The sequence below is a fragment of the Marmota marmota genome, unplaced genomic scaffold, assembly GCF_001458135.2.
Source record: "Marmota marmota marmota unplaced genomic scaffold, marMar, whole genome shotgun sequence".
Lineage (NCBI taxonomy): Eukaryota > Metazoa > Chordata > Mammalia > Rodentia > Sciuridae > Marmota > Marmota marmota.
Window position 1 is genome coordinate 10,004,877 of NW_025999862.1, and position 26,836 is coordinate 10,031,712.

A 26,836-nucleotide genomic window follows, 5' to 3' on the forward strand; every position below is an offset into this window, starting at 1 on the left:
GAGAGGTGGGGAGGGGGGAGGGTGGAGGATGGGAAAGGCAGCGGAGCACAACAGACACTAGGATGGCAATTTGTAAATCAGTGGATGTGTAACTGATGTGATTCTGCAATCTGTGTATGGGGTGAAGGTGGGAGTTCATAACCCACTTGAATCAAAGTGTGGAATATGATATGTCAAGAAATTTGTAATGTTTTGAACAACCCACAATAAAAAATTAAAAAAAAAAAGTGGAAACAAACCAAATATCCATCAACCAATGAACAAAACATGGTACATTCATATAACAGACTGTGATTTGACCATTAAATATAAGGTACTAATACTTACCATGACATGGATGAACCTTGAAAGTATGCCAAATAAAAGAAGCTGGCTTAAAAGGCCATATGTTAGTATGATTTAATTTATATGAACTGTCCAGAATAGGCAAATCTGTAGAGATAGAAGATGAGTGACTGCTAGTGGGCAAAGGGGATTCTTTTGGGGGGGTGATGAAAATATTCTAAAATCAGATTGTGGTGATTATTGAATAACTGTGAAATACTAAAACCCATTGATTTGTATACTTAAAAATAATGAATTCTATGGTATGTGAATTATATCTTATAAAACTTTTAAAAGCATCATTGAGGGCTTCCATCGTCCTGCTGAATGAAGTCCATGATTCATAGAATGGTGTAGACTCCTTGATTTTTGCCAAGGCCCCTTATTATATCATTCACTTCCCCTCCACCCACTTCCTCTCTGTCACTTATACTTTATCCATAGAAAATCTCTTGCCATGATCAGGTCATACCTTTTCCCCCTGAAGAATTCTTACTCATCACTTCTTATACCCTCAACTGTTTTTCTGCCTACCCAAGTTAGATTTAATTGATCTTGTATGTGTGTTTTTAATCACCTTTTAGAATTGTGTTGGTTATGGCATTTATAATATGCCAAGCATCCAGGAGAGGACATGAATGTTAGCCCACAGTTTTCTCAGTATAAGTGGCTGAAGTTAAGTTCAGTCCAGGTGACTAGCTACGGGAGGACTATGATGATTCTCATTAACAGCATTGAAGGACCTTTCTAGCTAAGGATGGGGGAAGGAAGAGAGGAACTGAAGACAGAGATATTGCTTCCAAAAGACTCTGCATCATTTGTGACCTGCTGTGCTTCTAGCAGTCCTCTGTCATTAAAGCAGAGCTGAAAAGTGTTGGGACCCTATGTTCAAGTTGGGTGCATGGATGGAAAATGTGGACTGGAAGGACAGTTGATGGGATTTCAAGGGACAGGAGTTGAGAACCTATTGAAAGTCTGGCATTATCATGCTAGATGCCAATCAGATGGCAATCAGAAGTGGGTGGCCAAAATTAGAGCTGCCAGTGGGCATTGGCATGTAGTATAATACCCATCACATAGCAGGTACTTAAGTGTTTATGTGCAGAAGGAAAGAAAGAAAGAAGAAGAGCTCTTCAGACAATTAAGAGTCCTCTGTGCCCATTACAGTATTCTTCATGGCATCAGCCCATATCCTGTCATAGCCTCAGACTTATGCTGTTGAAGTGGAGATCAAAATCTTGTCTCCATCTTCCCAGAGGCCTCTGATGGGGATGGCTGTGTGCTCAGCCCCCTCTTCCAGAAGAGCAGGGTTTCAAGTTACTCCCTCCGTTTCCTTTTCACTTAGGTTGTCGGCAGCTCTGTGTCCCCTCTTCTATTAGAGCCAGGTCCCTTATCCTTAAAAGGGGGAAACTGAGAGGGGAAGTGATACGACAGCCTCATCAACTGCGAGTGAATTTCAATAGCTTTTCCATCTCTTCCTCCTCTTCCAGGTCTTCTTCCTCCACCTCAAATACATCCTCAAACTGAATGGAAGGACCCTTCTGCTCTGTGCCCATTAAAAGCTCAGCTCTTCACAACTCAGGGGTGGCAACACCTGTCTTTGCATTGGCCGTGCCCTCATCTGATGGGCTAGTGGTCTTTCATCCTGGGATTTCCAGATCATTAACAGCAATCAGCAGCTTTCATTTTAGCTCTTTTCACTGCATCATCACGGAGAACTAAACCCAGTCGAAAAGTAGGAGGAGCTGCACCTCCGAGCTTCTGCTGGATAATAGTCTTCCCTTGTTTTCAGCTAAACTAAGACAGATTGATTTTGGAGTAAACCTCTATCTATGGCCATCCCAGCTTGGTTTACTTCCCACTGGCCTTTTGTTCTAGCGCCAGTTATAATTGCCCTGGCTGAAGAGATGTCTGGCTGCCCCAGCTTTTCCGTTTGCCCCACTATCAATTGGCCTAATTATTTCTATGGGTCTCCAAAGCTTGGGCTGAAGCCATTAAGTAAAAAGAGGTTTGGCATATGTTGTGGTCTTTCTGCCTATTGACTTCCTTATTTTCCTTTGCATGAGTACTTTCTGTAGTTCAGAAATCTGCTTGCAACAAATTGGAAAGTGGTTCTGTAGCTTGTCTCAGCCTTTTATCCACCCTCTTTCCCCCACTACATTGCCTAAAGCAATGCTTCCTTCCCCTTTTCTTACCTTGGTCCAGTATGTTTTGAACATGGCCATTGGTTTGGACCACTGAAATAAATGAAGCTCTTTGTGACTGGAGAGGACTACCTTCAAGGTCCAGCTTGGCACCCCAGGCCCCATGTAGACAATTTGAGGGCTGCACATTTGTAGCTCTGCATACCTGTATATCGTTTATGGTGACCCAGTTGGCAGACTCAGCCACTGAATTCTAGGATGCTGTGCCTAGAGGTCCAAATGTTTTCTAGTGAACTTCCTGCCTGAACCAAGCTAGCCAATGCTTCCTCCATTCCTGGAGCCAACGGAAGTATCTACATCTGTTGTCCTCCCTAAACTTCCCAGAGTAGGGGATAGCTTTATTGTCCTTCTTGTGTATGTATCACCCTCACTGTAACATTTTTTCTTTCCTTTTCATGCTGGGCATTGTACCTAGGATTTCAAATATGTTAAGCACTTTATCTACCACTGAACCACACCCCCAACCTTGAATATTCTCTAGACTTCATCTCTCTTGAAATGTAGAACCCAAGACTATCTTTAGTCTTTTGGATGTTGACAGATGGGTGGCCCAGTCTCATGCCTCAGGTCTTAAATCCACACTGCATCGCCCATTCAGGTAGCTAAGGATCTACTCTGATTTCAGGGTTCCTTTCTAGCATACTAACATCTGGTTTTTGAATTTGTTTCTATTTTCACCTGAAATGGATGTTTTGGATTCTCTCTCAACTCTTCTCTCCATTAATTGAGATCTGAATGACTCCAGATCCAAGAATTTTCATCATTCTAATCAGAAACATAAGGTTCCCCACATCCACAAGACTCCCTAAAGCCTTAGCTATATCAGGGCCCTTTCTCCAACATTGTTACCTCTCTCAAGGGCATCCTTTAGTCTCATGGGATTACTTAAGAAATGCATTGAGCCAGTGTTCTACAAAGCCTTCTTGATGCCATGTGCTATTTAAAAATTATTTCTTTCCTGAACTAATTGGCTCCATAATTTTCATTTCTGGGAGCTTTAAAGAGATTCTGACTTCATTTGTTTGAAATTTTTGTGTTATCTCCCCCATTTGTTCCTCTTTTGTTTGACCTATCCCCTATAGAAATAGAAATGCAAGGAGAGAATTAGGAAATGAGCAAGTTCCAGGAGTAAGGGGAGGGAGGGCCAGTGGTTTATGTGAATCTATTGTAGGTGTGATAATAGTCTATGCAAAACATCCTGCAGGGGGTTAATGTGTCATTTCACTAGGCCTTGATAACTCACAAAAACGATGATCAATGTTTTCTCCTCTAGAGATTTGTCTATTACAAACCCCTTCTTGAAACCCAGAGCATATGAAACCTAGGGCATATTCTCAAGATTGACAATTATTTTGATCTATTCAACTGGTAGAGGGAAAGGGATTCTGTTCCCTGAAAGAAGAAGAGAGAAATAAAAACTATTTTTGGTTGTTGGCTTATTTTATAAATGTCTCATTATGTTGTACATGCTTCCTCAATTTGAAAAAAATCAATTTTTTTTTTCCTTTTTTCTTTTTTCTTTTTTTTGGTACCATGTTTAGCTGAAAACCATAGCCTTCTGTCTGAGAGTCTGCCTCAGCAAACTGCCACTTGATCATTTTGTCTTGAACTTGAGTTTGTCTGGGTATATTTAGAGCAAACAGAACACAATCATAAAATCTCAGTGGATCAACCTAAAAACATTTACTTTCCACTCAGTCAAATTTCCATGTGAATGTGACAGGCTGGGTGGCTCTTCTTCATGCATTAACTTAGATGTCTCTGCTGTTCCTATTCTTCTTTGGATTCTTCTGCCAGGTCATTTTTGTTTTGGTGACCAAAAAGAAAGGTGAGACTATGAGTGGAGGACCATGTGGGGTGTGTTAGGGGCTAACCTAAAGAAGGACACATCATTTTGGTCCATATTCCATTAGCTAGAGCTAGTCCTGGATTCAAAGGATATGGGAAATGAACATGCTAGCTGTGCACCATGAGGAGATCTAACTAGGGTGTGAACAAAGCAGTAGTGCTGCCATATTTGCACACAGGAGGATCATGGAGTTTTAAAATACCAGAGCTGGAAGGGACCTGAAAGACCAGCATGTCAGAGTGTGGTCCATCTGCATCAGGATCACCAGCAACACTTATTAAATGCAAATTCAGGAAGTATGTTCTGTGAAATTGCATTTAAAAATTCCCCAGTTACTACTAGATGCAGTAAGGTTAGAGTTCCTAACAGAAATCACGGTCTCTTCTTAGTGTTTTAATTTGGAAATTGGAATCCTACAATCACAATAATTGGAGGAATTTTAAAAATGCAGCTTCCTAGGTCCCACTTCCTATGTATATTATCTGAAAGGCCCATTTTGTTTTTAAAGTTGTAAGGTGTCCTAAGTAGGTTCTGTTATACTAATCTTGAGGGGAAATTTGCTGGTAGTAAATGACATGAGGAGGAAAGAGAGCCTTCATATTTTCTAGCTGTCTTGGTGAAAGCAGCAAATGCTTGTTAGCATGCATTTCACACAATGTCCATGTGAATGTAAGAATTTAAAACTCTGACTCAAAGAACTAATAAAGGAGGTTAAATTTACTTTCTAAATTTGCTGCACAGATTGCTCATCTCTCCTTCCATCAATCTCCCTTCTCTTAAGCAAAATGTAGAACTTGAAACAAAAAAGTAAAGGTATGAAGGTTTTGGCTGTTTTCCTTGTTAACATTACTTTATTGTTCAACAAAACGTTTTGCACATTTGAGTTCTAGTTCTAAGCATATATGTGAAAGGGTCTTTGTGGGAAATGAAAAAAAAAAAATCAAGTCACTTTCAACCTGAGATTTGAGGGACTAAACAGGAGGTAAATTACTAAACATTGCTTACCATGTTCCCAAGCCTTTGCTGAAATTATTTAACTTTCAGTATTTTAGATTAATGACTAAAGACTTTATAATCAGAGGTTCATGCTCAAAACATCCACCTTTCTGCATTGAAGGAACTTCAAAATTGAAGGAAGATGAGTATATAAGTAGGAGTGAAGTAGGATGAATATGTAAGTAGGAATGAAAGCAAATGAACATATAAATATATGAAAGAGAATGAGTATATATGTAGGGATGGAGGAGGATGATATGTATATATCCTTCAGAGCACCAAGGATAGGTCCTTCCCCAGTGGGATGAGTATTCTTCTAATCCTGATGTCTAGTTTGGCTCCCTGTCAAGCTGTGACATGAGCATGAGATTTGAAACGGGCTTTGGGAGAAGGTTGATTAAGAAAATAAGAGGACCAACTAATGTCCTTTTTTCCCAGTCTTGATGAGGCACTGCCTCATTGAAGTCCTGATCCCTGACTCTAGGGGCTCCAGCATTGCTCTTGTGATGAGGAAGTGATAGAGTTGAGTTGCTCACATATGAAGACCGAATAGCAGAGGTGATCAGGCCCAGAGAAAGGCAGACCCGATCCCTGTTGACTGAGCCTATTGACAGACCCCCATTCAGTCTGGTAGATGTTCCAGTCATCTACCCCCAAATTCGGTGGGGTCCATGTTGAGTTCACTAGGCAACAGAAGCTAGGATGGAAGAAGTGTGTGCAGGTGTTTATTGAAACCCCAATTTGGTAAACAGGCATGGGAAGGAGAAGGGAACAGGAATGGCAAGACAGGTGGAACTGTCTTTCAACCTTAATGACAGCCCCAGCTAGTCAGCAAGGATTTCTGGAGCCAGAATGACCGTTGAAAGCTGTTCCAGATTGGGCTGAAATTACTTGGTTTTTATATCAAATGTTGGCAAATTACTGCCTGTCAGCCAAATGCAGGTTGCCACCTGTATTTTTTTTTATTTTAATTTTTTTTAATTTGTCCATTTCATATATACAGGGCAGTAGCCACCTGTTTTGTTAACAAGGTTTTATTGGAACATCAATAATTTATCTATTGTCTACAGCTGTTTTCACACTACATTGGCAGAGCTAAATAGTTGTGACGAAGACTGTGTGACCCATAAAGCCTCTAATATTTACTATCTAGCCCTTTATAGAAGACATTTGCTAGTCCCTGCTTTGTGTTCCCGTGTTCATCGCCACTAGGCATGGGCTTCCTGAGAAAGGGTGTGACTTTGAGCCCCATGGCTCTCTGCAGCTGAGGGCTGTCTCATGAACCACTCACGGCAGGGGAGACAGCAGGTTATTCAGTGAAGGGGAACCTGGGTAGGGCTCATGGTGGCCCCCACAGTGGCCTAGAATAACTTCTCCACTTTGCTTACAGTTTTATGGGTGAGGAAGACCTCAGATGGACAGTGTCTGACCTCTGTGGCCTCTGCTGGGATGGAAAATCCACTTGTAAGATGACTTTCTTGTAAAGTAATCCTAGGCCTCTTTTTCTGGGCATCTCTTCTTTCAGGGTTTCTCTATGCAGTGGGATAATCATACTTATTATGTCTTACATGAGGGCTTCACAAGCTGGGATTTTGAGGTCGCTTGGCCTGTGAAGGACCACCCCAGAGTTGGTACAGAGACACTTCTGCAGTGTTGTATTGGCCAAAGTGGTCATGGATCTGCCCAGATTTGAGAGGTGGACCCATAGGTGCCACCTTTTAAGGGAGCATGGCAAAATCATGGCAATGAGATCCTGTTAACACCATCTTTACATGGCACAGAACACTACAGTGGCAAAGCTGGACCAAAGCCAGGTCTCCCAGGACATGGGGCGGCTAACTGTGCAATTCCTTCCCAACTCTGGAGTCACTGCCATCACATGGGTAGTTTGAAGTGACCATGTGTGAATAGGACACCTTGAGAATGGACTTTGCCCAGCACCAACCACATAGACCCTATTGTGAAACATTCCAGCACACCACTGTTGCTATGGGAAAATTTTTAGTTTGAAATTCACATGGGGACAGCAGCATATATTGAGCACCAAGTGTGTCTATGTGTCCTGGAATCTCAGTATAACTCTATGAGGTATTACTGGTTCCCTTTGTTTTAGAGAAGAGGAGCTTGAGTCTTGGTGAAGTTGAGCAACTCAGTAGGATTTGAATTGGGGTCTCTTTATTCTTGCTACCTTGCCTCACAGAGGCAGGAGCCAGGAGGAGAATGAGAGCACTGCTCTGAAAAAAGAATAGGTTAGCAGTGAGGGACAAAAGGCAGCTAAAAAAGCTGGGTAGAGCCTGAGACCTGGGGTCAGGGGGCAGTGGGGCAGCCTGGGCAGGTGGGAAGGATTGGACAGTGGGGCCTGCATTTGAGCTTCCCTGCCAAGGGAAATCTCCCTTTCTCCTGTTCTTCCCTCCCCCGTCTCCTTCTCCTTCCTTCTGCCCCAGGGAAGCTCAGTCGTCAGGCCAGACCACTGGGCTGAAGAGGAGAGGAAAAAAGACTTTATGAGCCTGTCTGAGGATGTACCAGTGTCCTACATTGATGATAGTCTCCTTTCTTTATCGTTCCCAGTTTTTGGACTTGTGTCAGACTTGGCAGTGTTTTATCTTTAATCCTTATAATACCCAAATAGGTCTTGTGATTCCTCTTTGGTGGGAAAATGAGGCTCAGCGTGATGGGATACTTTTCAGGTTATAGAGCTAGCTGTAGCAGAATTAAGATTTGAACAGGAATGTGCTGATTCTGGACCACCCACACCACACTACCCTCAGTCTGAATGGTTGAGGGGCACAGAGAACACTGAAGAGGGCTGGACAAGCAAACGGGCAACAGGGCTTCATTCATGGGGTAGTTTAGTTTTTATTTTCTCATCTTTTCTTTCTACCCAACCCCCTACCCCCAACAAATTGAAGGATTCCCTCTCCTCCTATTGTTTGTTTTAACAGTAATAAAAAAGATACAAAAAGGGTTTTGCATTGTTGAGCCTGGAGACAGTATAGGGGATGTGGCCAATGATGTAGCAGAAAGGAGAAGGCAGGGTGGAGGGTGTAAGGAGGAGAGGTAGGCCACCCCATGATCAGGGTCCATACTCTCTGCAGGCCTCTGCTGCCCACATGAGCTCCTGGATTTCCTGGCTGGGCTCAGGCCCTGTGGTGTCCTTTGGGAAGGAGGCCTACAGGAGGGCTTCCTGCTTTTGCCAGGCCATTGAGGGTAGAGTTCCATGGTTCATAGAGTCACCTCACCGTGTGGGTAAATCATAGGAATGCTTTGCAGAAGGAGAATGGAATTAACCATGGAAAAATGGTTCTCAGTTTTGGGGGATTTATTAAAAATGCTGTTTCTTGGTCCTACTTTTTTTGCGGGGAGGGGATGTTACTTGGGATTGAACCCTGTCACCCATGCTAGGCAAGTGCTTTGCCACTGAGCTACCTCCCCAGCTCTTCCTGGTTCCCACTCTTGGAAACCTTCATGCAGGAAGTGGAAGGGAAGCCCAAAACCTACATTTCTCAAGGCATCCCTGTATAGGTTTGATACCAGTGGACTCTGGGCTATACATGCTAAGACAGACACTGACTTGGAGGGTGCAAGGGTGGTATATGACACTTTTTTTTAAGAAGTCACACTTTTGTAATTATTGCTTCATCTCATGAATACCCATTTTCTTACTCTGGATGTAGAAGCAGTAGGTATAATGTTTATGGAGCTGTCTTGCTGAAAGAAAGATAAAGAAAACAGCAGTTATGTGCATAATTACACTTAATTATTGTGTTGTAAATATATGGGTAAACTTGATAAAGATTAAATTATATAAACTCTTATTAAAAGTTCTTTGTTATTTGCCATTAATCACCACTGTGAATTTTTGAAGGAAGTTTGCTTTTTTATTTACTGGATAGAAAAGTTTTGAGTGTTTGCTTTCTGCCTGGGAGTGTGCAGGGGAAGGTAAAATAGTGTTCAGCAGTTGGTAGGACTGACAACTTTCCTGCATAGACATACAGTCTGGCCAAGGAGATAGACTAAATCAATCCTCTCAACCAGCTACACACATTTCCGTTTTGTCTAAGTTTATTTTTATTAAGTAAAGTCATCTTATTCATTGAAAAATCACATTTATAAATGCATTATTTACATATAAACAAATGCTAAACAAAAATATTCTTGTGAGATCACATATTCTGGTTGGGTTGGGGGAAAAAAAAATATACAGATTATATACCTGCTAGGTACTAATTGAGATAGGATATCCTGTTCAAAGGTGGCATGTGGCTTTTTTCCATTAGTGACTTAAGACTTCTAAGTATGTTTAATTAAGATGTTTAAAAGATACTTTGATTCCCCCAGCTAACAATCTTTTGTCTCTGCTTTGTCCCTTCATTTGTAAAACATGGCACATTAGGAAAGTGGTTCTCAAGTGCTTACAAGCACTATATGAATGCTGAATTCTCACAGAACATACAGAGAATTTGTGGTTTCACAGCAAGATATGATTTCAGCACATTTTCATGCTATCTTGTTTAACATTTGAGCATGCTGATAGTCTGTGAGAGAATGTGTCACTGTGAAACAGAACTATCATCTCCAACCTCTACTTCTGGGTTCTCAGTGTTGCAGGTGGCGAACTCTTTGACTTCTTGGCTGAAAAAGAATCTTTGACTGAAGAGGAAGCAACTGAATTTCTCAAACAAATTCTCAATGGTGTTTGCTACCTGCACTCCCTCCAGATTGCCCACTTTGATCTTAAGGTATGTTTCCTGAGCATATAGGCCAGATGGAAGCTTTAGCTGGCAGGAGCAGAGGCAGGGGTGGGGGTGGGGGGCGTGGAGGCGTTGTTTGCCAAGAAAAATTGAGGCATCTGAAAGAGTATATATATTTTTTTCCTGTATGGGTTTAACAAATGAAGTTATTAATATAAATCAGCAAGCTACTGTGGGATGCCTAACTTTTTAGTGGGATAGAGGCTTAAGGTAAATAATTACATTCAAGAATCCTTGGGAAAGACTTGAGAGTTCTTACCAGCCAGGTCTTTAAGCAAGGGGGGTGCTCTTGGTTACCAGGTTATTGAAGTCTGGAGGGGCCAGTGGTTGGCACAATTTTAATCCTCCTGCGGCTGTGAGCATAAAGAAGTGGTCCTGAGCTCTACTTTCCTTTTGATGCAAAGTTGTGGTCTGAACCTGTCACTGGTTACCAAGCAATTCTGAGATTAGCCAATTAGGGTCTTTACCTGCCTGGAGACAAGCTATTATGGGAGATTAAAAAACATATGTCTTTCTCAGAGGCTTGCTTTCTTTGAAAAAAGAAGACACACAGAGGCCATGGAAAGTAACACTGTTAGATTCAAATTCTGGCTCAAGAAGTGAGAAGAGACGTGGCAAAGTATAATTCAGATCCTTGGAGCTAGGATGAAACTTTAAGAGGAGGGAGGATTTTTCTCCATATTTATGATAGCAGAGCTATCAAGGACCTATCTGTATCTCTCACTCCCAATACTCACTGATATACTCCCCAAAGGTGGCTTGTCGCAAACACCTGTGTTTCTCTGCTTGATGTCTTGTTTTTTGCTCTGGGAGCTGGAAATGTCACAGAGTAAATCCCACAGAGCAGCAGTAGAGAATGGGAGATAGTGGGTAAAGACCCCAACACCTTCCTTCTTCAGTTGGAATGACCCTAACTTCTACTTTTTCTCCCTTGTTGCCCAGAAGGATTATGCTCTTGTCATTCCCACCTTGATAAGACACCTTGTACTGCTTCCTTCTGTTTCTTGTCTCCTCTTCCCCACAATACCACTTATACCCAAATCCTTGTCTGAGGCTTGCTTCTGGAAGAACCCAAACCAAAATATCTGTTTTTCCAGAAATTCTCCTTCAACTCCCCTTCTCTGCTCATTTTTTTTTTTTTTTTTTTTTTTTTTTTTTTTTTTTAGGAGTAAGTAAGAACTGTTTTGCCTTCTTATCTTTAGCATCATAACATGTAACAGCTTTTTCCCCCTCTTTTTTTAAAGCCTGAGAACATAATGCTTTTGGATAGAAATGTCCCTAAACCTCGGATCAAGATTATCGATTTTGGCTTGGCCCATAAAATTGACTTTGGAAATGAATTCAAGAACATATTTGGGACACCAGAGTTTGTTGGTAAATATCCTTGTTCCTTTGGTTATTTTTGTCTCATGAACATGATGCTGGCAGAATTTCCCCAGCTCTAAGATTATTTCCCTGGTCCGTCATATCTTTGGTTGTCACATGAAGATAGAATCTCTTGGTTTGCTGTCTTTCCAATCTAAATGAATGTTTATTTCCTCTTAGCTCCTGAGATAGTCAACTATGAACCTCTTGGTCTTGAGGCGGATATGTGGTAAGGAACATGTCCTTGCTGCTATTATCTTTCTGATTTATTTTACTGTTTTTCTGACATGTTTTTTTTTGTTTTGTTTTTGTGTCTAGGAGTATTGGGGTAATAACTTATATTCTGTAAGTACCAGAATTCACAACTTGAATTCTTTCCTTTTCTTTGAGACCATATGTTTAATTACCATTAAATGTGCCATATTGATCTCTTCAGCTTGTACATGCTCTTTATGTAAACATATTCATTTTACACCCCCTAAACATGTTTAGTTTATACTAATTAAACATTTTCTCCTGATTTGGAATGAATCATCAGAAATGGCAGCATAATCACTGTAAAAAAAGCATGGCTGTCCATCACTGCTGAGGAAATAGAAGAGTTGTTTTAAAAACTACTAGATGCTGTTTTAAATTAACTTTTTCAATGAATTCTTTGCATTAAATTGGAGCTTTGTTCATGACAGTTGAATGCCTCATGGAATGTAATTCTTTTTTTGGTACTAGAGATTGAAACTAGAGGTACTTAATCATTGAACCACACCCCCAGCCTTTGTTTTTTATTTTGAGACAGGGTCCTGCTAAGTTGCTTAGTGCCTCATTAAATTACTGACGTTGGCCTCCAACTTGCAATCCTCCTCTGTCAGCCTCTGGATTACAGATGTGTGCCACCATGCCTAGCATGGAATGTTATTCTAAAGTCACTCCCAAGCACCAGATTCTAATTGTACCTCATGCTCCCCTAATCAGCTGTTGTAGGAGCAAAAATAACAACACAAGAAGCAATCATTGATCTGTGTTTCACTTCATTTTTAACAGCCTAAGTGGGGCCTCCCCATTTCTTGGAGACACTAAGCAAGAAACATTAGCAAATGTATCTGCTGTCAACTATGAATTTGAGGATGAGTACTTCAGTAACACCAGTGCCCTAGCCAAAGATTTCATCAGAAGACTTCTGGTCAAGGATCCAAAGTGAGTGTCTATAATTCCTGTAAGGCGCTTGGCTCCAGGCTCTGCTAGCCAAGGGCCAGCATCTGTCCCATGCACGTAGCCACTTTTATCAGACCCTGGTTGTTCTACCTGCTGAAGGGAAGTATGACATGTGAAATGCTTCAGAAAGTAAAATCAGGGCCCACCTGCTTATTTGGCCTAAAAGGTACAATGAAATAATCAGAATAAGGCAACTATTCGTTTTTGGCATTTTCTATGAAGCAGGCCCTGAACTGCATTTTTCAGAATGTCTATCTGCTTGCTAGGCCGAGTCAGCTTGGAAATAACCTTAGTGTTTGCTGTTGTGGTCACAGAATGTTTTTTTTTTCCTCTCTCGCCCTCCCTCAAAGGAAGAGAATGACAATTCAAGATAGTTTGCAGCATCCTTGGATCAAGGCAAGTTGCATATTATGTTGCTGTTTTAATAATTTTTAAAGCAATTTGGTTTAGGCATTCTAGAATTCAGTTGACCTACAGTATCACCAACCACAGATCATACCTGCAGTGTTAGGAGTGCTATGGTGCCATATTTTAAGACTACTGATTAGAGAAATGAGAAAAGGTCAAGTCCACTCAATAGTCACATTTAATTTTGGTGGGTGATTGTCCAGACAGTACATTTTTAAAAATTTTGCATTAATTTCTAGCATGTAAATATCGTATAAGATCTGTATTTCTAGCTTCTCTTGAAAAGTCTGAAGATTTACCAACAATGAGCCCTCTTTCTACATGGCCATGGGAATGACACTGCTGCCTTTTGCCAGTGCATGTGGTTACCTGTTGGCATATGATGCCTTTGCATTACCTACCTCCTTGGCGTTTGGGTTAAAGGAACTGAATTTGCTTCAAACTAAGACAGAAAGGACTAAGGTTTGGGGATGTTTGTCAGCTTTCCAATACTGTGATGAAATCCCTGAGAAAATGGATTTATAAGGAGAAAAATTTTATTTTGGCTCATGGTTTCAGTCCATGGTTAGTTGATTCCATTGTGTATAGATGGGTGGCAGAGCAAAGCTGTTCACCTCATAGGGGCTGAAATGCAGAGAGAGGGAAAGAAATGGCAGGGCTTCAATATCCTCTCCAAGGGCACGCCCGCAATGATCTAATATCCTATAACAAGGTCCTACCTCCTAAAAATTTCACTACCTCCCAATAGTTCCACAAGTTGGTGATCAAGCCTTTAGCATATGAACCTTTGGAGGCATTTAAGAGCTGAATCATAATGGGGGGATATGATAGTTACATAATAAAATCATAGAACCAATAAGTGAGCATTTGTAGAAGTTAGTTTGGGGCCAGTGGAAAACTTTTTTGCCTTTTTGTGTTCCCAACAGTTTTCTGGATTGCCTCTCTCAGAGGTAGAATCTCCTACCAAATGCATCTGTTGAACAAGGTGCAGCAGAAAGAATTCAAATGCTATAGGAAAAGCCAAATTTGCACACTTTGGAAGTTGCTCCTAGTTCACAGTTACTTGATGATACTCAGGTTTAAACACTTCATAATATTAGCCACTGCTTGACTCTTGCCATTCCCAAACTGTCATTGTGGAAAGTTGTAATTTAACTTGGCTCCAAACTCAATTTCTCACCATGATTCAGTTTTATGGCTCATATATAAAACTTTCAGCCATAGAGTTAGCCTGCTGAGATGAGGTTCCTAGATCTTGCATGTTTTCCCAGCTTGTTGTGCTATTTTAGGAAGGTGAATGTGTAAGCCTGTTTGGAAAAATGAGAGGTTTTAAAAAGTTGTCATATAACCCATTTCTGTAATTAGAGAGCTCTAAGTTTTTTTTTTTTTTTTTGGAACTTTCTTTTTAGCCTAAAGATACGCAACAAGCACTTAGTAGAAAAGCATCTGCAGTAAATATGGAGAAGTTTAAGAAGTTTGCAGCCCGAAAAAAATGGAAAGTAAGATTGTCTGGGGGATTAATAAATTCTGTTTCTTCAGTATAGCTCTGTTTCGTCAGGTCTCATTTCTTCTATAACCAGCAACTGGAACATACATCCATTTAAAAAAAATAATCTGTAATATTCAACTCCATTATACTATTTTCAAAGGCAAGAAAAATTCATAGTTTAGTCCTATTTAATTTTTTTCAAATGCAATTTTGCATTTTCTTTTATCAAAATCATTCCTAAGGCATTTTTATATTATTATTATAAAAATTAGTGAAGTCTTTTTCTAAATAAGATAGATACACCAAGCCACATTTTAAATAAATGTATTCTTTAGCACAATGGCATTGCATTTATAGCAGCACATGTGCAAATGGTTCTCTAAATCCAGCCTTCCACTGTAAGTGGTTGGGTGGGGTAGGGTGGGGCCAGGAGCATTTGCAGTGTGGCCTCTTCCACTTCTTCAATGTGTATGAGACACTGGTTCAGAAATCCTTAAAACAATCAAAGTTCAAGTTTCAGAAAGTGATAGGATGGGTTTCTGTGCCCAGGGTGATGTCAATACCAGAGGAAGCAAGGATGGCTGTGTCTTTCCATCCCTGGGCCATCAGTGTATCTCATGTTCACACCTACTGAATTTTGGGTGCTTCAATAGGGATGAGAACTACAGCACTAAATTCTGAATGAAGAGTGAGACTTACAATGTGAAGAGAACCACCTTAAGTTTCATTCTCTCCCTCCCCCTACCCCCACCTCTCATTCTTACTTGTTCTTTGAGAATAAATATAGAGATTTGTCTTAGAGACTAAGACATTATCTACCATTATTACTCATATGGGCTGACAGGCTCAGAGCAAGGCCATCACATACTACACTTCTCTGAGTGGGGACATCCAGGGTTTTTTTTTAGGGTTCAATTGTATTCCTTAAAGAATAGAGAAGTGAGGAGAGAGAAGTGATGTGGAATATCCAATTCTGAAGCTTAATAATGAAATTCAAAAGGAGAATTCACTCTATTCTGTTGTCTTGATTTATAAGAACTTCAGATTATTCTTCAGGCAGATTACAGTCTAACTAACTGTGGGATCACCCACCTGGAGAACATGTGCTGTCAGCAGTGAACACTATCTCAATGACTTTGTCATTTGCACTAATTTGAGCATTGTTACATAAGTTATTTTTTCTCCTCTCCTCCTGATATTTATCTTTCTTTCTTTTTTTTTAAAGCAATCTGTTCGCTTGATATCACTGTGCCAAAGATTATCCAGATCATTCTTGTCCAGAAGTAACATGAGTGTTGCCAGAAGCGATGATACTCTGGTAAGCAAACCTGTTTGCCTTGGTGAACTTGTTTTTTAGTTCTGTGTATTTAGGATGTTTAGATTGTTCTGTTTGTTTAGCAGCTTAGAAGACATGAAATCATGGAAATGCCAGGCCTGTTCTTATTCCTCTCGAGATGGATGATTTTGGCCCCTTGTGGCTTCTTTCTTCCTCTTTTCACTTTGATTTGGTTGGCACTATCCTCACTCCCACTTCTGCTCCCTCTATAACACTACTCCCCACACAACACTTGCACGTTACATACCCGTGCACATGACATACACACATGCACACACTTAAAGAGACACACACTCTAATAAGTAGAAGAGGAAAGAGCTTATTCTGATTTTCATGAACTAAAATGAAGGCCCTCAGCTGCCACTGACCTGGAGAACTTGGGATCATAGTGGTACAGATAGGGCAGACCATCTTCCCTCAGCAAGCCTAGCATACAGTGCTGCTTGCTGGCATGCCAGGGTAGACCAGAAGGTCTTGATTTATTGGCACTGCACTGAGGCCCTTGAGAAAGGCAACTCACTTCTTTTTCCCAATCAAAACTGAAACCTAACCACTCATGAGCTCTTCAGATATGACTAGACACATCTGAATTCAGCAAGACTTTCCCTGATAGTTAAACAACAGGGCTTTGTTTACTCTGGAGGTAAAGGGACTCCAGGAAAGGCAGACAGTTTGGTGGGAACTCCTGTGCTCTGTAACTAAATAGTCAGCATTTCCAGGGTGGAAATCTGGACACCAAAGGCATGCATCACATATTAGCACATACTAACTCTTTTCTTTTCCCCTGAAGGTGGTAGTTTCACTGGGGGCTACAGGTCTAGTTTTATAAGGAGTAAAAAGAGATAGGGGATGTTAAAAAAGTAAAAGGAAGTAGGAGAAAGGTAAGTTAGGAAGAGGGAGAAGGGAGAAGAAGAGGAAGGTTTCCTTGGGAATATTCAGAAGACATTCCCAACTGTGAATCTAACTATGAATGGACAACTATGAATATAAGTAAGTTAAAGGGAATGAATAAAGATTGCAAATTTTAATGACCCTGAATAACCAGTGAGGAGAAAATACATGTGAAAAGTTTAGGGTAGGAGAGGGACCACGTTAGGGAGATCCCTTTCTAGAATCCAGATTCTCTGTCATTTCCATATTTTGCTAATCATGGGGAAAAATATAAAACTCTCTTACTCCTTTAATACCCCTAATTCTCTTGATTTTCATCCCCATGCAGGTGAATCTTGGTTATCAATTTGGAATGTGATAGAAAAGCAAAACCAATGGCATCCTTAGATACATTTTCTATACAAATATTACTAAAACCCTTCAGAGTTTGTTTGGATTCAGATCCAAAGAAAAGAGAGTGAGTTCAGAGTGCTTTCATTTTGCCCTCACAAGCAGAGACTTAGCTTCTGTGGATAGACTGCTCCAGATTTGAAATTTCAGTAGCCACACCTAAATATTAATAGTCCAGATATTTATTTGGGATTTTTCTAGCTTATTCCTTGGTTTTAATGCACCACGTTTTGGAAAGAAAATTTCTGGTAAGAAAATTAACAAAGAAGGATTGAACAAATTTGTCATTCAACATTCTGTAGTTATTTTTCCTTTGTAATTAGGAATGTGGCCATTAACTGTTTTCTGGTCCCTTTTTTTTTTTTTTAATGTTTCTCCCCATTAGAGCTAACATTTTTTTTTTTTTTTTTGGTAAAATTGTGACCATCTATAAGAGAATTTTGATATGTTATTTTAGAACTAGAGAAGGAAGACATTTGAGTGATCAAAAAATGATGTCTATAATTAAAAATTGAAGACTTATTTTATGCTAAGATACTATTTTGTTCTATAGTTTTTCTTTTTTCATATCCAGAAAGTTTATATTATGCCCTTAGTTCTCCATGACACTTTCTGGGACTCTATTTTGATAGATTCTTCAGGATAAAAAGGGTTATTTGTCATAATCATTTTTGGAAATCTGAATCTCTGAAAGCTGTTTTGCTCCCTAGGTTACAATGCAGGTGGCATTAGGCTCCAGGCAAAAGTAGATGGGATTAACTTGCAGAACAGAAAGAGCAAAAAGTCACTTCTTAGGTCCCTTCATGACCATGTAGATTAGAGAATGAAAAGCCTCAATTTCTTTGGATGAACCTTTTATGCTGATAGGAGGTTCATCCAGAAGAAATTGAGGCCTCTAATGTTATTGTCTCAAGTCACCATGGTACATGACCAGAAAGCTAATTCTCCATCCTTGATGTCTTTCCTAGGATGAGGAGGACTCCTTTGTAATGAAAGCCATCATCCATGCAATCAATGACGACAATGTCCCAGGCCTGCAGCACCTGCTGGGATCATTGTCCAACTATGACGTTAACCAACCCAACAAGGTCTGATTCTCTTCTGCCTGGGTGGTGGAGCGGTGGACCCCAGTTAAGTTTGGAAAGACCCCAGCTGCTTCTCCATTCTCTCTTACAATTGGAAACTCTATACTGTGGGAAAACCCACTTTATGAGTTGCAAATGAAGTCTTTTTGCATTGAGGAAATGCAATGAAGTCATTTTTGCAATGAAAGCAGTTTCATTCCCCTACTGTAACCCCACCCATGAAATCTTGTATCTTCTCATCTGGCACATGGCAATGTCACCTTTGACTGTGAATCCAAAAGAGGAAGGGCATCTTGTCCTCCTGACCCTCTTCCCTTCTGTTCAGCAACAGTAGCTCTGTGTTCTTGAGGTCTGGGAATAACAGTGATAGGATAGGGCTTTTCCTTTCTTACCAAACCTGAAAATCGTGTGTGTGTGTGTGTGTGTGTGTGTGTGTGTATGTTTGTGTGTGTGTATGTATATATATATATATATGTATTTTTTTTTTCATGTATTTCAGCATGGGACACCTCCATTGCTCATTGCTGCTGGCTGTGGGAATATTCAAATACTACAATTACTTATAAAACGTGGCTCAAGAATTGATGTCCAAGATAAGGTCATAATTTTGTTTTATTGAAAATGGATTCATTTATTAAGTATTTAAAATTGTCTCCTAATTGTAGGGGTAATAGAGGAAAAAAATGTATGCCTATTTCTTAGTTTTCTATCAAGGAAGCTGAACTGCTTAAGCTGCCTGTGTAATATCACACATTTATCTCCCCCTTGTTCTGTGCTAGCATCAGCATTTCTTTGTACCTTCCTCAGATTTCACTCCTTACTGATCAAATTTATTTAACAGTGTTAGATCTCACCTTTGGAAAACAATTTATTTTCTAGTTAATCTAATTAGAAATGCACTTGCTTGCATATTTATTAAGGCAACCAAATAAGAATGATACACTTTGAGGTATACATTGCGTTAGAAGTGCAGACACAGTTGAGTAACAGGTGATCATCATTACTGTAGATCTGTCATTAGCATTCTTACACTTTCAACAGAACTATAAATGGATTAAATTTGACCCTTTACAGTATAGTCATTTTCCTTGGGTTCTGCATCCACAGATTCAACCAACTATGGATCAAAAATATTTGTTAAAAAATTTTCAGAAAGTTTTTCTTTTCTTTATTCCCCAAACAATACAGTATAAAATTTTTTCTTGGTATTTATATTCTGTTATTATAAATGTGATCTAGAGATGATTTAAAATATATGGGAGGATGTACACAGATTCTATGTGAATACCACACTATTTTATGTAAGCAATTTGACCATCCATGGATTTTGGTGTGGGCCCAGAATCCTAGATAAAATCTTACTCAGATACAGAGATCTTACTGTACAAGAAATTCTAACCAGAGGTTGAAATAAGGGTTTTTAAAAAAGAAAACCAATTTGTTTTTTTTTTTAACTTTGAAACAATTTTAGATTTATGAAAAAATGTTGTAGATAGTGTGGAGAGTTCCCTTTTGCCCTTTACCCTGCTACCTCTAATGTTACTGTCTCAGGTCACCATAGTACAGTTGTCAAAACTCTAAAATCGAATGGGGGCTTTGTTTTTCTTGGAAGTGGTTCGTTCCTTTGGGATTTGTCATCACATAGGAAGGGAAACAGTGATTCTGGGAATGCATATTTTGAATCTATTGGCTCTTTAGAAATGTGAGTCTACATTGGTTTTCATGCAGGGTGGATCAAATGCCATCTACTGGGCCTCTCGTCATGGTCACGTGGACACTTTGAAATTTCTCAATGAGAACAAATGCCCTTTGGATGTTAAAGACAAGGTAAGGCCACTCTTCTTAGGAGGAAGAGAAGGAAGTAATTAAAGAATGCATTTGAAGGCTGGCATGCCATATCCATTAGAACCCAAAGTGTAAGGATTCAGGGCTGCTGTCCTTCTGCAGATGACTTCAGGTGGATGTTCCTTTGTGCCTGTGCCATGGTCTAATATTAAAATCTGCCTTAGACTGAAATCTTGGAGGTTGTTGTCAGAATGTGCAAGCAGTGGATCATCTTCCTCATGGCATGGACACTCAGAGTTCTAGTAGGGAGACAACCAGATAGAGGCCTAAGCCCTGATTTTCTGACTCTTCTTATACTCTTAAGCAAATCTCTACCTTTTTCTTTCCTTTGAAGTGGCTGACAATGTTGACCTTACACATACTGGCACTAGAAGATTAAGGATATAATATATATAAAGTAAGACTTTTGGGGACAAAGATGTTACTAAGGCTTGTGATTTACTAAGGTCCTTTAATGCATGTTTCATTCAGTCCATATAACAATCCTGTGAATTAATTGGAACTGGCCTGAACCTAGGATTCCTACCTTCTCCTTCATTACTTATTCTACTATACAATACCTCTCTGCTTCCAATAATCATAGACTAATTTGTCATTTAGTTAAGGCTACCACACACTATTGTTTGGGTTGTGCACTGCCCCATACACAAGGGATGACATTTATATCAAAGACACTCTTAGCTTTCTGTGACAAAATATTTGATAAAATCAACCTAAAGGGAAGAAAAGTTTATTTCGGTTTATGGATTCAGAGATTTCAGTTCATGGTCAGTTGGCTTCATAGCTTTAGAGCTGTGTCAAGAAAAAACATCATGGTGGGGAGTACATGAGGGAGAAACATTCTCATTTTATTGTGCTTAGGAAGAGGAGGGGGGGCAGAGAGAGAAAGGGAGGGAGGGAGAGAGAAAGGGAAGGAGGAAGGGAGAGAGAGAAAGGGTCTGGAGTCTCCAAATTCTCTTCAAGGGCAGAATTCCAATGACTTGACTTCATTCTACTAAGCCCCACCTTCTAAAATTTCTACCATAGCGCCCACATGCTGGAGACCAAACCTTTTAATATATATCCTTTTGGGGGACATTTAAGATTCAAACCATAACACACAAATTGATGACTGCAGTTTTGTCAGTTTGCAATAAAATATCTTGTTTTGTCTTTAGTTAGTTTATTCTGACATTTTTGGTGGGCAGACATAAGTACAGTATCTCAAAGAAGTGTACTTGTTATTAATTCACAGAAAGTTGTCATACGAACAAACATGGATGTTCTTTAAAGTCTCCAAGACTGTAAAATATAAGTTGCTAAGCATAGACAAAGAGATAAGAAACTTGTTATGAAAAGAACTGTATTTTTAAATAATTGTTGTATGAGGAATCTAATATTGAAAAAGGAATTTCGTGTTTTTAAGAAAATCAAACAGCTAGAAGCATCCACACATAAAAGGGTATAAGCACTCGTGGATAAAGAGCATATTCACACTGAGCTGGCCAACTGGGGGATTTATTCTAACAGGATGGGCTAGATGTGTGGGTTTGATGCTAGCTGCCTGGTGGCAGCCCCATGCCCTTTCTGACCTGTTCTCCTAAGGGGCCTCTGACCTGAGGGGATTCCACTCAAGGGGAGGGTGTAGACCAGGTATGCTTTGGTGGGGCCTTGTATTCAGTCCCCACAGCTTGCACACATAGGTAGCTCTGACTCATGGGCCCCCTTTCTTTTGCAGTCTGGAGAGACAGCCCTTCATGTGGCATCCCGCTATGGCCATGCTGATGTGGTTCACTTATTGTGCTGCTTCGGCTCTAATCCCAATTTCCAGGACAAGGTAGGTCATGGTTGTAGATGTGCTCACTTCATTCTGCTCTCTGCATTCATGTACAGGCAGCCAAAGGAGACAGTGGAGTCTGCCCTAGTTTTATTCAATTAGTTTTCTTCTTGTTTCCATTATAGAGCACAGGCCATCATTAGAAGCATTCTGTAATACAGGGGTCCATGCCAGCTTAGGTTCTGACCTCTTCATTCATGTATTTAATCCTCTAGATAACCCTGTGAAGTGGATTTCCATGATTATCATCCTCTCTGTACAGGTGAAACTGAAGGAGAGAGAAGTCCCATGACTTGCCCAAGCCCTTCTAAGTGAGAGCCAGGGCTCGAACCCACATGGTCTAGTTTCAGTATTCACATTTATAACCACTGTACTGTAATAGACTCTTATAGATAGATATGTGTCTAATGATGTTGATCATGAAGGTACAGACCTTGTGGTCCTGGACTCCAAGCTAGCCCTTTTCTTGACTAGTTAAAGCATCGTTATCTTGATTGCTATCTTGCCAAAGTGATCATGCTGTAATGACTTGTCTTTGTGTTATATACATAACAGAAACAGTCAAACATGAAAATTATTAAGAAAATTTATGCTCAGAAAAGTGCTCTTTCCTATTAATAGTTTCAGATGAAGGGAATAATGGCAATTTTATAAGAAAGGTTCTATAAATCTACACATATGAAAGCTCTGTAGTTCCAAAAAGCTGAAACAGTGGTTTCAGTGGGCCCCTGAAAGTTAGTTATCAGCGATATGCTGAGAAAGTCAAATATATCCAACACCAGATGTTGAGGAGAGAAAATTAACTAAGGAGAAATATTGGATCTGCTCCTTGATGGTAGCAACTCACACCGTATTGCTATTTCAGATGAATATTTTGTTCCTATAGTTTTGAGCTCTATTCCTCTACCTCCTTAACTTGACTTTGCTTTTGGATTCAAATGGGGCTCTCACCATGCTTCATGTTTGCTTTGACTTTATTACATTCCTCTTCTTTGTGCCTTGTCTCCTTGGCCAGGAAGAAGAAACCCCTCTGCACTGTGCTGCCTGGCATGGGTATTACCCTGTTGCCAGAGCCCTTTGTGAAGCCGGCTGTAATGTGAACATTAAGAACAGAGAAGGAGAGACGCCCCTTCTGACAGCCTCTGCCAGGGGCTACCATGACATTGTGGAGTGTCTGGCTGAACATGGAGCTGACCTTAATGCCTCTGACAAGGTGCTTCACGGGGGCATGTGTTGCACTCACTGAGAAGTGATCTGGAGAGCAAGAGAAATGACTCAATTTGTTTCTCTAAGAAAACAAGCTCTTTTTAAAAATTATTTGTTCTTTCTAGTTATGCATAATAATAGAGTGTATTTTGACATATTATATATACATGGAGTATAACTTCCCATTCTGAAAACAAGCTATTGAATGTAACCAATTGTAATTATCTTTTCTCTGTTCCAAAGATTTTGTGAACTTTACTTTTCTAGATTCTTTTTAATAATCAAAGTCACTTGTGGCATATGACATTTTATAAATTGGTAAAACTATTTTGGTATCTATTTTTAACTTTAAACTTTTTAGCTCTGGAAAAAGTACAGTGTTGATCACTGAATCCCAGACAATTCTCATTGAGTACTAAAGCTGGCAACACACTATTAAGTTAAGTTTTAGATAAAGAAAGAGATAGTTTATTTACTTCTACCACCAGTTCATTGTAAAAGGACAATGAACCAGTTTTTTTTGTCTAGCAATTTCAATTCTAGACCAGGTGTTCCCTTTAACTAAGCAAATTCAACATAATCTGTTTTTATTATGAACTTGTATTTAAAATGAGCCTGGGATATTTCTGTGTATAGTTGGATTTGGGATGTGGTAGTTCATTTATTTATTTATTAATATTATTTTTTAGATGTTGATGAACCTTTATTTTATTCCATTTATTTATTTGTGGGGTTAAGAATCAAATCCAGTGCCTCACACATGGCTAGGCAAGCACTCTACCACTGAGCCACAACCCCAGCCCTAGTAGTTCATTTAATAACTTCTAGTTGTGAAATATTATTGTGATACAGAGTAGGGGTTCTCAGCTGAGGCAGCTTTGCTCCTAGGGGACTTTTGATAAAATCTGAAGACATATTCTGGGTGTCAGCTAGGGTTGGGGCTTGCTACTGGCATATAGTAGACCTAGACCAATCTTGTTCTGTTAAGCATCCTATGACTCAGAGGAGCCTCCGCAATGGAATTATCCTGCCCAAAACAACATTAGCACTGGGGTGCAGAAACTCTAGTACAGAAGAGTAATAGGAATGTTTTTGAACTCCCTAACAACTCTTGAAACTCAGCACATCCATTCTAGCAGGTAGAATGAATTCCCAGGCTGGGTTTCATGGGATGTGGAGGGTAAGCACATTACATCTGGTTCTCATATGTATGACAGCTGTCGAGCAAATAATTTCTTGTTGCTTTGTTAGTTTCCCCTAGTGTAAAATAAAGAAATAAGCTCTCTACTTAGGAAGTTAGTAAGTATTTCTAGGTAATGTTTTTGAAAATGTTTTGATTTAACAGGCCTTTGGAATACCAACAATTGTTTATGTCTTGTAAGTGCAGAGACAAAGAAATATAGGTTCTTTCTATTAATTGAACTGCACAAACCTAAATTAATCAAGCAGGTGGTCAGCTTAGGCTGTGATGATGATGCAGAAAAGCCTCTCCCGCCCTTCTAGAGCTAAGTTTATGACATTTTAATTCCTCCTTTAGGCTTTGTAGTAGTGAATCTGTTGCCTGTTGAGCCCTACACAGGCTGGCAGGGAAGGTGTACCTCATTGCTGCCCTCCTAAATGAAAGCTCTCATGGTCTGTTCCAGGATGGACACATTGCCCTTCATCTTGCTGTACGACGCTGCCAGATGGAGGTCATTAAGACTCTCATCAGCCAGGGGTGTTTTGTGGATTTTCAAGACAGACATGGCAACACGCCGCTCCATGTGGCCTGCAAGGATGGCAATGTGCCAATCGTGGTGGCCCTCTGTGAAGCAAATTGTAATTTGGACCTCTCAAACAAGGTAAGCATGAGGAGAAGAGCCCTGCATTCCAACTGTGTCCACCCATCCTCCTGCTTCAGGATGTGGGCCATGTTTCTGTTTATACTCTTCATTGTTTAAGTGAATGTCTCATGTGCCATTTGTTATTTTTTCCAAGACGGTTCCATTTTAAGCTGTTTTACAGGTGACATTTGAATAATCTCCTAGAATAGCAGAAAGTTGTTGCATTAATGAGTACTTCCTGCTTTGCTTGGATTCCCATTGATGGTCATCTTGAATGAGTGTGTGTGTGTGTGTGTGTGTGTGTGTGTGTGTTTATGTCTCGCAGGCTCCTGGAGAGCAATCAGAGAATATGGTACAAAGAAAGGCATCTTTACTAGGGCACTAAGTCTTCAGGAAATGCCTGATCAGATGATTTGGTTCCTAGGACCTTACATCTCTTCTGATCTTTCTCCATTTAGAGTTTTATGGTTAAAATTTCCTAACACCTTTCTTTGTGCTAAATAAATTTGGGAAGACTGAGGGGATTTTATCATCTCATCAATAATAAAGAAATGAAAACAATAAATTGTGTACATCTATATTCATAAAAAAATCCCATATGCGAATTTCTAGAGTAGGTTGCTGCCTTTCCTTTCCCCTGAATCCCATCTCAACTTTCATTACCAAATAAGATAGAACATTTGGATATTCATATTATTTTAGCCCTGTAACTGTATGAAAGAAAGCACTGTTTTGTTACGATTATGTTAAAAACAAAGTCCATGTGGAATTGATTTTTTAATTGTGGAACATGTTTGTTTACAAAATCCTACAGTGCCAGCAGGATTTTGTTTGATTTGTTGAGATAAAAGAATTAATATCTGAAACAGCTGGAAAATTATATTTCTACAGGAAAATCATTTCTCCTGCATGTTACATGAGTACTTGTAATGAAAACTGAAGTTACTAATCTTCATATTCTGAGAATGTGGAAAGGCAATATTCTAGGTTTCAGCCATTTGCTGTTGGTTGATTTCTTGGTTTATCCCATTCTAGTCTTGCTAAGTGGTTATGTAAGTGGCTTACTGGGACAGCTGAATGTAATATCAAGTAGTGTCAAGACCCTGGCTTTCCTTCTAGTATTGCTTATGTGAATCAAAAGCAGCTTCATGGAACATGATATACTTATTAGACTACCTTTAGATTTGGCCATTATATGCATAGTGGGCCTTCTGTGTGTACACTATCTGGAATGTAGCTCAGTGGTAGAGCATGACTAGCATACAGGATGCCCTGGATTTGATCCCCAGCTTTAAACAAACAAAAATCCTAGGGCATTTGGTGGAAATGTTTCTATATTTTTAGTATTGCAAATGGCTATGGTAGTAAAAAATAAATGTTGACACAAGTTTGTGTTTTTTACTATATATGGCAAAGCAGTGGTATACAGAGGCATTCAATAGATGATTTTGTCATTGAATTAGGCTCGGCTAGACAGAAAATCATTAATTCCATATTATTAGCCTCTTGGAATCAGTGGCAAAGTTCAGACACTTAATGCCAAACCTATTTGGAGCAGAAATGCTGGTTATCCATAGCTTTTCATCGTGTTACACTTCAGGCAGACTCTACAGTTGGGCTTCGATGCTCAGATCCTTAGCACACCATGATTTTGTGTAGAAAAGAAGTTTGTTTATCTCAGAGATTTGCAGGCTGAAAGTCCAAGATCAGGGAACCATCTGGCCTGCTTCTAGTGAGGGTCTTCTGGCCGGATCATAACATGGTGGATATCATCATGTGGTGGGGTGGGAGGAAGAGAGAGAGAGAGAGAGAGAGAGAGAGAGAGAGAGAGAGAGAGAGAGAGAGAGAG

At 39.8% G+C, this 26,836-nt stretch overlaps 1 protein-coding gene across 1 annotated transcript in view; it reads left to right on the top strand.

Moving 5' to 3' along the window:
• LOC107154852 (death-associated protein kinase 1) overlaps positions 1 to 26,836 on the top strand; it is a 169,468-nt gene that overhangs the window by 103,885 nt on the left and 38,747 nt on the right. Inside the window, 14 exon segments of the mRNA XM_015500592.2 lie at positions 9,974 to 10,112; positions 11,369 to 11,498; positions 11,670 to 11,718; positions 11,808 to 11,834; positions 12,528 to 12,680; positions 13,049 to 13,094; positions 14,516 to 14,605; positions 15,821 to 15,913; positions 18,181 to 18,300; positions 18,797 to 18,895; positions 20,026 to 20,124; positions 21,860 to 21,958; positions 22,974 to 23,171; positions 24,808 to 25,005. Coding sequence (XP_015356078.1) covers positions 9,974 to 10,112; positions 11,369 to 11,498; positions 11,670 to 11,718; positions 11,808 to 11,834; positions 12,528 to 12,680; positions 13,049 to 13,094; positions 14,516 to 14,605; positions 15,821 to 15,913; positions 18,181 to 18,300; positions 18,797 to 18,895; positions 20,026 to 20,124; positions 21,860 to 21,958; positions 22,974 to 23,171; positions 24,808 to 25,005 — 1,540 coding nt within the window.